This window comes from Eurytemora carolleeae, unplaced genomic scaffold, assembly GCF_000591075.1.
Source record: "Eurytemora carolleeae unplaced genomic scaffold, Eaff_2.0 scaffold100, whole genome shotgun sequence".
Taxonomy (NCBI): domain Eukaryota; kingdom Metazoa; phylum Arthropoda; class Copepoda; order Calanoida; family Temoridae; genus Eurytemora; species Eurytemora carolleeae.
In genome coordinates, this window is record NW_019396048.1 from 56,079 (window position 1) to 68,741 (window position 12,663).

At 30.0% G+C, this 12,663-nt stretch overlaps 1 protein-coding gene across 4 annotated transcripts; it reads left to right on the top strand.

Annotated features, from left to right (window-relative positions):
• Positions 1-364: 364 nt before the first annotated feature.
• LOC111703491 (A disintegrin and metalloproteinase with thrombospondin motifs 7) lies at positions 365-9,618 on the top strand. Of its 4 annotated transcripts, none has more exons than XM_023475442.1 (11): positions 365-1,252; positions 1,734-1,831; positions 2,076-2,140; positions 2,192-2,333; positions 2,388-2,526; positions 3,093-3,165; positions 4,042-4,101; positions 4,437-4,519; positions 5,716-5,792; positions 8,900-8,938; positions 9,471-9,618. In XM_023475442.1, exons 1-11 carry the CDS (start codon positions 893-895, stop codon positions 9,538-9,540), a joined length of 1,206 nt encoding a protein of 401 aa, XP_023331210.1. In that variant the 5' UTR covers positions 365-892; the 3' UTR covers positions 9,541-9,618. The 4 variants fall into 4 exon arrangements, with proteins under 4 accessions (XP_023331210.1, XP_023331218.1, XP_023331224.1 ...); XM_023475450.1 differs by having other exon boundaries at positions 2,424-2,526; XM_023475456.1 differs by having other exon boundaries at positions 365-1,162.
• The last annotated feature ends 3,045 nt before the right edge of the window (positions 9,619-12,663 follow it).

The following is a 12,663-nucleotide window of genomic DNA, read 5'->3' on the forward strand; positions in this document are numbered from 1 at the left end:
GGATTAGTGTCAAAATCTCAACTCCAACATGCCAATCTGCATCAGGACCATAGACATATGAACCTATGTGGAATGTGCCAAAGGATGTCTTGATATTCAGGGGTGTACAAGGGGGGGGGAGGGGTACTGAGTACATGTGTCCACCTAGGGGGCAGCTAAAGGGGGCCTCATCTAAGGAATAATTGTATATGATATGTGGAATAATAAAATAAAAAATTTAACATTTGACAAAGGGTCATTGTTAACGATGATTAACTAAGGGACATCCTTAACGATCATTAATGAAACAGTAAGCCGTATAAAAAATTTGAAAAACAGTTGTTTTTAAAAACGATTATTTGTAAAAACAATTATTTTGAAAATGACTGTTTTTAAAAAGCTAACTTTTTAAAAAGGATAATTTTATTGTCCTCGTTTTCAGAACAAAACAATTATTTTTCATAAAAATAAAAACCTTAACATCCCTATCTGGGGGGAGAAATTATTTTTGAGAGGGAGAAAGAGTTTTCATGAAGTATGGACCCCTGCTAAACAAATATATGTTCTACACTACGCAAAGCCTAAGTTTAAATGATATAAGGTTCTTTATTATAGATAAAACCTAATCAGTATTTTTTTCAAAATAGGGGCTTTTAGGGGGGGGGGAATCACCTAGGGGGTGCACCAATTTCTTTTTTGGCATGCTTAGGTGAGCATTAAATAAAACACTACAAATCTCATACACCTAAATTGATATTGTTTACATCTGGAAACAATTTGCTGCAGGATGTTTTTTTACACTTTAAAGAAACATTTTTGCATGGAATGGTAAAGAACAATAAAAGTAGCTCTTTAAAAATGCTGCTGCTGTAGGCAAACCACCTCACAAGCATTTGTTTATATTTTAATTTTCATGCATACACAAAAGCATGTGCCCCGCCCCATCACATTTTTTCTCTATGGATATAAAATTCATGTGTTATGCTCAGGACCTGTTGATTCCAAACTTTGCATAGAACCAGTTCCAGGCATAAAGCTAGAGAACTGCTCGGTTCCTGAGTGTAAGGAATACTGGTGGGAGGGGCCCTGGCAGGTACTTTGCATAGAACCAGTTCCAGGCATAAAGCTAGAGAACTGCTCGGTCCCTGAGTGTAAGGAATACTGGTGGGAGGGGCCCTGGCAGGTACTTTGCATAGAACCAGTTCCAGGCATAAAGCTAGAGAACTGCTCGGTCCCTGAGTGTAAGAAATACTGGTGGGAGGGGCCCTGGCAGGTACTTTGTTTATCTAACTACAGTCAATGGTCCAGCAAATGTTAAGCATCCTTAAAGAATGTAAATAACAAAAAATGGCTGTCACAATGCTCCACAATATTCCCAGGAAACTTATTTGAATATTTTGAATTTGTATTTTTTAAATTCTTTAAATCACATTAAGCAAAATGGGTGAACTAAAGTATTTGCGAACAAATATATTTTTTAAAGAGAAAAATAATTTATTTTAATTGCGAACCCATTTTTTTAAAGAGAAAAATGATTTATTTTTCTGAATCATGGTATTTTTGTGGTGACTCTTGTTATTCAAAAACACAAAAATGTAAAAACTGATCTAATATGATATGATGCCCTCACTAGGTCTGACTTTTTTATGTTGTAATCTTACATTTATGTTCTTGAGGCACAAAATCAATTTAATTTTTATATAAATTTATCAATTTTTGGTTATTGTGTAGTATTGAACATTTGCTAATTTTAGTCATGCAATTCATGTAACAGTTACCATGAAAGAAGTGTCATGTGTATTGGAGAAAATATGGAAGCTCTTCCGGACAAAAGATGCCCTCTGCTCAGCAGGTTTCTTTTTACATTGCCTCATCATAATTACAGTTTTGTATAGTTTTTTTTTCTGTTTTTCAACACTTAATATTTTTGGCTTAGTTTCATTTTTACACTTGGCAAAATCTTCACTCTGGCTCAAGAGTTAAACTTGAATTTTTTGTAAAAGAACGACCTTAAAAATATCCTCTTTCTGTTGTTATTTAATGAAATTCTATTTGGCGGAACACATACACTTTTAAACTTAAACTTGTCTTATTAGACCAATTTCAACAGAACATTGCAGTCTTTCTGAAAGTTGCAGGATACAATCTCAGAATTTCCCAGGTAGAAAATACAGATTACTGAAAATTTAAAACTATTGTCATTGAATGTTAGGATCAGATGAAACAAATAAGAACATGGCAAGGGATTCTGATCTACAAATACCAAGCTTGGATTTTGAACTAGATCTTAAAAATGTATCGATGACTGCTTGGTCAAATTGTTCATTGGACTGTGAAAATGGAATTAAGAAACGGTAAATATCAAGAAAAAGGAATTAGTTTCAATCTCTAATCTTTTTTCAATTCAGTCAGATTAACTGTGAAGGGATTGCTTGTAATTCCAGATTAGCAATTGAGGTTTTAGCTTCCTGCAATCTGGGTCATTGTGGTGACTGGAGGGTTGGGAACTGGTCAAAGTGTTCTCATTTGTGTGGCAATGGAACAATGGTATACATTATACATGTACTTTCTTAATTTTGAAACAAAATCTACATCTATGCGATCTGATGAAAAGCTTTGATATCTTAAACTTTTGCTAGATCTATCAGAGTTCACAATTGGAAATATAAAAGTCCTGCAACATTAAGTTTCAAAACTAGTTTATTAGGAGAAAAAACAGTTTCTTGAGAAAGCTTTAAAAACTTAATTAATAATGAAAAAATTAGTTCTTAAACTACTTGTTTTTTACATATACTTTTCTGTATAATTTTCAATGTTTTATTTAGAATCCAATATGACCTTTTCATTCAAAGTTCAAATGAAGAAAAAAATTATAAGCTATTATTTGATTGAAATTAGTATTTTTGAAAGAAATCAATTTGATTGAAATTATAAGTATTGAAGGAAAATCAATTTGATTAAATTAGTATTATTGAAGAAACTCAATTGGATGATATTAGTATTCATAAAAGAAAATCAATTTGATCGAAATAAGTATCATTAAAAGAAATTTTATTTGACATTGGAATTCAATATTCACTACATTTTCTGGATTAACATTGTAATTTCTGAAGATAAGAGATGTTGTTTGTGATGATCAGTGTGATCCTAATTCTAAACCTGCAACAGAAACTATTTGTAATGAAGGTAACTTTTACTATTGTCTTAATAAAGACTTACTCAGATTTTGTTTATAACTTTATTTGATTGAACAAGATTGTTTGTCTGTCCAGTTATTACTCATGACTTGACTGATTTGCTTACAATATTGATCTCAGACCTCAATAGAACCACAATAATTTTCTGAGCTTGGTTTGAAAAATCATATAGATTGCCAGTCAAAGTAAATTTTCTTTGATTCTACTGAGTTTCATAGGCACAGACAAACAGAGATTACTACTTTATGTGATTTTTATGAATATGGTATTTAACTTAAGTTTAAACTACAGTGAATCCCGGATATTTGAATATGTAGCAAGAGCCCTATACTCAACCCATTCAAAATCAAATTCTGCGGAAAAACTAGTATTTTATATTAATTAGTCAGAAGCTCAAAGGAGTTATGCACATGTCTTGTTGAATAACAAGACACAGAGGGAGCGAGCCTATTTTAGCTGCGGCTCTAGGCCCTTAACCTGTACTGGCTGTGGCACATGACCCCCTAGCCTGTGCTAGCCATGGCACTTGGCCCCTTAGCCTGTCTTTATTGAGGCACTTGGCCCCTTTGCCTGTCCTATCCACAGTGCTCATGCCGGTAAGTGTCTTAACCTCACCTAACCCTGAAATATACCATAAATCTCTCTTTCTTGTAATTCAACTTAACTCCTTTGAGCAACTGCCTATCAAGTGCTGTCCTGGATATTTCAAGGCTATTTATTTACCTTGAAATATCCTTGAAATTTACCTTTATGCACAGAACAATTATAAAGCATAACAGCTGTCATAAACTTAAAAATAAATTTCAAGACATTTCATGCATTCTTGCTATGTACCTTTTTATGTGAGACTGTACCTGCAATGTAGGTCCATGTGTGTATTGGTGGGTTGGACCATGGTCCCCTTGCTCCTCTTCATGTGGACCAGGTAAACTAAATAATCTGCCTAGAATATTTTGATTGGTTTAGCCTCTGGCTTAAGCAACTAAACTATGACAAACACATGTTTTAGCTATTAAGTGCTAAATTTTATTTTCCATTTTTACTTTATTATGTTAGAAGATTTCATTGAAGTTTTGAAAAAAATTAAGAAAATATAATGTTTTCAAATTTGTTTGTTTTTCCATTTTCAGGTTTAGAATATCAGGATAAAAAAATATTTTAAAATTTTAGAATTTGAGGCAATTGTAAATTTCCTTTCTATCATGATTTTAATTTTGTGTCTAAATATTTCTTGTCTTTTGTCCATTCCATTTTGATTAGGGATTAGGCAAAGGCTGGTTGAATGTAGACAAACGCTTACTGAAAATAATTCACTACTTTGCTCCTTCCAAAACAAACCCCAGGTAAAAAACAAACAGTTTTTGTATGGTATAAGTAATATTTACACTATATTAACCATTTTGACTCTTTTTATACATTTAAGGTTTATTAAAATAACCAAACAGAACAGTTTTTCAGGAATCCATTTGTTTTTAGCTCAGAACTAAACATTTCCTTGAGTCAAAAAACTTTTTGTTTTCTCTTAAAGTTACTTCTTATTAATTATCTCAATTATATTAACAATGTTAACGGTTAATAATATTCAAACTGTTACTATGCTTATTTCATATATAAATTAATGTAAAATATTACCAAAAAAAAACATTCAAAAGCATCAAAACATGTGAAAATAGATTTTATTTTCTGTTAGTTTCAGCGTAAAAGTTAACTAAAGTCACTGTTATTTTATAATGCAGTTGTTTGTTATTTATTATTATCCATTATTATATTTTTATAAATGTTTATTTTTGTGCATCATAGATTTCAAAATTAACGGTTTTGTCTGTGCACTTCAAAGTTTGTCTGTTAAATCTAACAGAATTATTGCTTTGTATTAATGAGTGGACAAACCTCTCCTTAAACCTTTAAAAAAGTTTGCCTTATTATATTGTATTAAATTTATAGACATTGTTATTTTGATGGATTTTAATTTACATTCATTCAAAAGATTTTTCAAAATTGTTCATATCTTAATACGGTGTCTACTGTCTGTGTGTGTAATTGCATAAATTTGACTGGTATTAAATTTCGTTTTTTTAATTTTTGCCCATGAAGTTTCAAAAACACTTAAGAAATAACGAATTTTAAAAGAAAAAAATTGAATTTTTTTATTCTATTTCACCCTCAGGGTACCCATGGGTCCCTTAAAAAAATGTCTGCCAATTTAACCTAACCGGTGTGTCACTGCAGTCAACCATTGCTAATTTATACATATAAAATGTATATGTGCGAATAGCTTTACTATTGTTTAGATATTTAGTGAAACACATAAAAGTGTAAAAAGGAAGACAACATCTAAGCCATAGGCACGTGTGATGTATTTGATAGTGTTATAAAGCAATAAATCTTATTAGTTGCTTTAAAATCAATTAATTAAGTGTAATCAGCCTGTGACTACATAATGTAGTCACATTAGTTTCATTTATTGGACTTTTTAAAATAATAACTTGAGTTTAAATGTCGTCTTCATATTCTACAGTTTTATGGGTTCTCACTGTAGATAAATGAGCCATGTTCTAATCAACCTGATTGTGAATTCACCTGCAAGGACACACTACCTTCCTCTAGGTGTAACAGGTACGTGGTGTGTCCCTGTAAACATGGAAATTAAGAATTATATTGAAATTGTCTTCGATTTTTAGGATGAATCTATGATTTCTAAAATTTAGATACTTTTGGTTATGCATGTTAAAGGAACTGTAAGCTTAGTTTCAAGTGTCCCTCCATGCAACAATGGCAATGCCCAGTTCACAACGATACCCTTGAAGTCTTTTACTGATCAATGTTCTAAGATTAATTCTCATTAATTTACAAAAACGCGTTTAATTTCTGAACACTTTGTTTGCAATTGCTGGTTTTAAGTTTTAACAATAGTACAAAAGTAACCAATCATCTGTGTTAAGGGGAACCTATACACAGCGTACACCGCGATTTAGATAGATTAAAATAGATAGATTTAGATAGATTAAAATAGATAGATTTAGATAGATTAAAATAGATAGATTTAGATAGATTAAAATGATTTAGATAGATTAAAATAGATAGATTTAGATAGATTAAAATAGATAGATTTAGATAGATTAAAATAGATAGATTTAGATAGATTAAAATGGTTTTCAGGATAATTAAACAAAGAGTTCTCTATACTCGATAAAAAGTCAAAGATTCTAAGGTACCATAGTTAATTGGACATTGCCATGGTTGAAGGGAGGGTAACTGGAAATTAAGCTTACAGTCCCTTAAAATAAAAATAAACTGAGACAAAACTCTTGATATCTCAGTCATTTTGAAGGTACAGGGTGTCCCAAAAAACATGGTAATTCAGTGACGAATTCGATATCGTCTTTGTTATGAATTAGCATTGCATTTCAAAAGCCATAATATTATTATGTCTGCTAGAGTTTATTTTATGAAAAGGGTAAAAGACTGTAAAGATGTGTCTATAATGTATCCGCAAGATGAACGTGAAAACGGACAAGTTTACTCTGTTTGTATACTGTAATTTTCTTGTTTTACTAAGTACAACCGTATGCAGTCAAAACATAAACAAACAAAATGTCAACATAGCAGACGAAACTCTTACAGATTAGAGCTTTCTCAGTTGGTATCACTATACTAAACCAAAGAATTATTTAAAAAGATGATATCGAATTCGTCACTGAATTCCCATGTTTATTGGGACACCCTGTTCAAAACTCAGATTCAGACCACAATTTGGAAATATCGTAATTAGAGGGATAAATTACTTATTGTTTTGAGTATGTATACTATTTTGATTATATAACCGAGACGATTTAAAAGTCGTCACTTAATTCACATGTTTATTGGGACACACCCTGAAAAATAAAGAAAACACTTTCCTACAAACGAGGTTGGCATTGTCCTCAAATCTAAAGATTGTGACAAAGTCGTTAATAATACATTTATCACTTAGAGATGGGCACTTCTCATTTATCACTTAGAGATTTTTTTCATTTCGGTCGTTTATCGCTTGTGAACGACCCATTTCGTACTTTCAGTAAAAATATGGTAAAAAAATATTTGTTTGGTGAAAAACTATCGTTCATTAAAAAGTTTGGTAAAAAATTGTTCGTGAACGACCAGTTTTGTTCGTTTAGTAAAAATCGATCGTTTTTTCAAAGTTATTTGGTAAATTTGTTTGTTCAGTAGAAAAAATTTAAATTCGTTTTAAAGATTTTTAATCATTCGTTTTTTGTTAATATTTAAAAACACTAATTATTTCATTCCTCTTTACGTTCCATTTCATTTGTTTATCGTGCATTTTTTTCTGAATGACATCCTTTTTCACAAATAATTTCGTTCATTCTCAAAACTTTCGTTCGTTCAAAAAAGCTATGACCATATCTCTAAACAAAGTACACATACAATAAGAGTTAATCTGCTGAGTAATTAAGTCTTTTCAGTTTCTCACTTATTCTATTTTTATAATTAATCCCAAACCCAGTACACATCATAAACACAGATGAAAGTAGTCTGCACTGAAAAAATGGATTTGGATCCGGATCTGGATCCGGATCCAGGTCAAGAAAATTTTCTTTATATTTATTGATTTTTAAACAGAAGATGAACTTTCAAATTCTGTTTTTTTTTGTTTTCTTTATGCTAAACCCTGATGAACCATTTAGAGATTTTGGTTAATATTGGGGGTCCAAAAGATTCGGATCTTAAGGAAAGTAAAAAATGTGTGTTGGTCTGAAGGAGTTGAGTCATTGTCACAAAATCAATTTTTCAAATCACTATAACTTTGCAACCCAATGTTTAAGACGTTCGATAATTCAAACTTTAATTTCTGTTTCAACAAATGATCTAAGTTTGAAATTTTAAAAGTTTAAACCTACAGGTTGCGAAGATATAGAAACTCAAATATTTGAGTTTGTGGCAAAAAATCAATTCCTTTGGTCCAAAAACTACAAAGAATTTTAATTTCCATTCAGTTCATATTTAAGAAAAGAAGTTTAACTTAATCTATGAAATTATGAAGTATTGATCTCTGGAAATCCACAATACAAGAGTTTCCAGCTCTGAAAATAGTATCAAAAATGTTATGTGAATATTTCTTACTTTTACTGCCTTGTATCCAAAGAGAATAGAATATATATTAGAGTGTGTTTCCATACTGAAGGTGTACTTCAATTCTCTGATAGCCTGTCATGCAAACGTGGATAGAAATCAATATAATATGTTTTTTATTCATTAAAAAACACATTCCTATAAGTGTAATTGTAGCCTGCAGGTAATCAAAGAAGGAAAGCCAATATTTTAGAAATATTCAAGATATCAAAATATGTTCTATTTTTTTTTACACCAAAATTCAGGATGGTCATAAAATATTTTAAAATTAATATTAAAAGAAAACCAAATTATGAAATAGGCTGGTTTCATAATTGACCAATAATCATTTCACATAGACTCTATGCCTTTCACTTTACAAACGATGATTTTCCGTTATAGCTATAAATCAAATGATGAATTGTACACTTCGAACTCTCTTACAGGCTGAAAGGGACTGACAAAATTCAAACGAGGGATTGTCTAAATTCCATTCTAATATATATTCTTTGCTTATTTCCTTCCTGCTTGCTCTACATATTCCTTTGAAAAATAAATCTACATTATTTATTTCCAATATTTGTGTTTAACAACCTTAGTTCCTCCATTTTTAGATTGAAGTTTCTCTGCGCAAGTCAGATTACATTTACTAGGAAGGAAGAAAAAGTTTAGTTCTTTTCTTTAACAAAACCTAGACGTAACTTTGCAAAAATTCTCACAACTCATGGCTTTAGGGCCCCTCTTTCTTGACAAATTGATCTTGTCTGTTATTAAACCGAATTTTTTTTTCGTACACCATGACAAAATATTTACAAATTTTCCAGTTTTCATGTCGATTTTCAAACTTTTTGAACATTTTTTAAATTTCTGACCAACCATAAGCCTCCTCTTGGGTCATTTTATAGTTTCCACGAAAAAATTGGGCCTGATCGGTTTATCCGTCTTGAGGGACATCCCAAACGAGCTAATGTTATACAGTCATAATCAGAAAGACCTGGAATTAATCGACAGGTAATCAGAAATCGGCCAATTTGGAATTGGCAGGACTAGGGCATGATTTTCTTTTCATCAATCATATTTGTAAAATTAGATTGTAAAGTCGTCTGATGAATTGTAAATTAATTCCGGGTCTTTCTGAATAGGACTGTAATATATCGAGATATAATTATACTTTTTTCTTCCTAGGCTTTGTTGTTCTACATGTTACAACAAAATAAAGGCAGAAAAGAAGGGAATTCTCTTTAAAAAATTATAAATTAACTTTCGAACTTAATTATATGTCAGGATCTCTACCCAATTCAAAAATGAATTTGTTAAAATGTTTTAGAAGAAAAAAAAATCATTAGAATAAATAAATTTAATAATTCAATAATAAATTTAGGATTTTTTACATTTTTTATATTTTCTAGTATAAAGAAATATAAATATTGCTCCCTTTAAAACCTTTATATGTCTGAACTTAATAAATATATATGTAGTTTTGTTATGAATTAAATCTGAGGGCAAAAGTTTAAGAAGATAATTTTGTCAAAACATAATTTCAGAACAAGGATAAAAATACGGACCTCTTTAGGATCGAGGCAGATTTGTTAACAACACTTTAAATTATAAAGTGACAGGCGATTTTATCAATTCAAGGAAGACGACTTTAGAAATCAATTTGATTCAAATCAAGCTTTGATACACATAAACAAAGAAGTCAAGAGAAGCTGTCAATTAAAAAGGCTTCTTGTTGGTTACTTGTAAACTTGTAATTCGAAAAAAGCTTTTTAATAATCAAAACTTAAATAAAAAATTAACTTCATTGTATTGATTTAATCGCCTACCATTGTGGTAAATTTCACGTTGTTGATAGATTTAAATCTTTTAACCATAACTCCTCTTTATTAAAAGCTAGTAAAATAAAAAAATGTTCATGAAACCAAACAAAGGAACTGCAGTATTTGCCAGAAAATGTGATTTCCTAATCCCTATAACGTTGCACCCCGATGTTGAACTCAGTCTTCTGATAATTTAAATTATAAATTCTGTGATATTAAATACTTTTTAAATCTAGATATTTATTATCTCCGTATCGAGATTATTTTAAAGATACAAAATTGTTTACATTATTTTTACAAGAAAGGTTGTACGATGATAACGTGGTAATACATTTACATGATCGTTGTATTTTATGGAGCTCTTCAAAACTGGTCTGGCATATGTATGGCTATTTATTTATTTTCGCAAATACTGAGATTTACATAAAATAGTATAAAACCCCTTAAAAAATTGTCAAGACGACATTTGATAAGTTCTTTTAGGGTTTAACTGTACTTAAAGTTGGAAAAATGAAAGGTTTATACCATCAGGTTGAAACCTAATTCCCTTTGCTTCACTCATACAATTGTGATTAAATCAAATATATTAATAATAATATAATAATATATATAATAATAATATAATAATATTAATAATATTAATGTATGGTAGTTGAACTGAGATTGTTATATTATAGAGAATTTTTAGGATTCATTTGAGACTAATCATACGCATATTTGCTAATCAAGAGTTCAAATTCAATCTTAAAAATCCTCCTTGTCCTTTTTGGAGGGATGATATTGAGAATCGATTTTAATTGAATTATTCAATAACGCCCACGAAAAATGCAACAACACATTCTACAATTAACTAATTAGTTGTTTAGGAACAGGTTGAGAATATAAAAATTAACTTTTTTCATCGAAAATAAGTAATCTTATTCAGTTATTGGTTTCTATAATGTCTAAACTTTTAAACCTATTTTCTGTAGATTTCCTGGCATTTTTAATGAAAAGGCGACATTTGAAGAATTTGAAGAAATCTCCCAAAAATTCAAACAGAATAAGAAAATAATGATAAAAATGAAACATTTGATTCTAACAGTGATTTATTGACAATTTTCTAATGGAAAAGATCTAATTTTACTGTAGAAAATTTGCTACATTTTTCTTTGTCGTTATGGAATAATTTAAATGAAACTGATTCTCAAAATCATCCCTCCATTATGGACAATCAATGAGGATTTTGAATATTGAATTTTCGCTCTTACTGAGCAAATAGGCACAAAAAAACATCTGATAGGTCTCAAATTAATCCCCCAAAAAAATTATCAATAATACTGTAATCTCAGTTCAACTACCATACTTTGCCATTTCTTTAAAAAAATAAAACCTTGCTAACAGTTTATCATATTTTAAGGTGAAACCCATGGGATATTTTTTTAGTTAAAATTGACCCTCCATTGATAGAGTAGCATATCAAATTCACAACGGTAATTTGTCAAGTTTAAGTTTGATATTAATAATTTTGTATTGATAAACGAATTGTTTTCATTGTGGTTTCGCTTTAATTGTGATTTGCGAATTTTTCGCTTTAGAAAACAATGAAGAAATTATCAGAATCAAGCTTTGATCCACTTCTTGAGTGAATCAAGGTTTCAGAAGTACACTGACATCTAGACAACTCTGAAAGTTATGCATCAAAGTTTATACTGCTTCGACTTTAATGTGCCCTGATGCTTTGGCCTTTTCTTTTACCTTACTGTGCTTACTTTATACATTTGTGTATCTTCTGACACAATGTGCTTGTTTCTAGCTTTAGTTTAAGGAAGTAATTGGCAAATTACTGCTTGACTTTTGCGTGAGAGTGCGCACAGTTGTGCGTACAGTTGTGAATCGGGTTTGTCCGGCCCCTCTTTACTTGAAGGTTTTCTTGAAATTACCTGATATTTATAATTGTCTACTGCTCAATCAAATATATGATTGGAACATGACGAATGATAATGAATCTGTATTGTTGTATAATTATATATATAAAGAAGCATAAAACAAACATAGTTTCAAACTTCAGTTTGTCCGTACACTTCAAACATAACCCATAGTCAGGTTAATAATAATTTAATATAACTTTATATAAGATCAGCTAACCTTCACTTTCAACCAGTGGCAGCATTTTTATAGTTCTTGGAATAGTTAAACATATTTTTATAGTTCTTGGAATAATTAAACATATTTTTATAGTTCTTGGAATAATTAAACATATTTTTATAGTTCTTGGAATAATTAAACATATTTTTATAGTTCTTGGAATAATTAAACATATTTTTATAGTTCTTGGAATAATTAAACATATTTTTTTAGTTCTTGGAATAATTATACATATTTTTATAGTTCTTGGAATAATTAAACATATTTTTATAGTTCTTGGAATAATTATACATTTTTTAAAATTTATTTTCTATGCAGAACGCATCTTTACCAGAGTCCACAAACAAATTTACAATGCTCTTTTTCTTCCGTTAACTCTTTCTCTTTCTTCCATTTCTTTTTTTTTACTTTCTTTCATTTTTTTCTCTATC

Coding starts and splice junctions, on each gene's coding strand:
- LOC111703491 (XM_023475442.1), top strand. CDS start 893: ATGCATACACAAAAGCATGTGCCCCGCCCCATCACATTTTTTCTCTAT. Junction 2,141..2,191: donor ACAATCTCAGAATTTCCCAG/GTAGAAAATACA, acceptor ATTGAATGTTAG/GATCAGATGAAACAAATAAG. Junction 4,102..4,436: donor CTCCTCTTCATGTGGACCAG/GTAAACTAAATA, acceptor CATTTTGATTAG/GGATTAGGCAAAGGCTGGTT.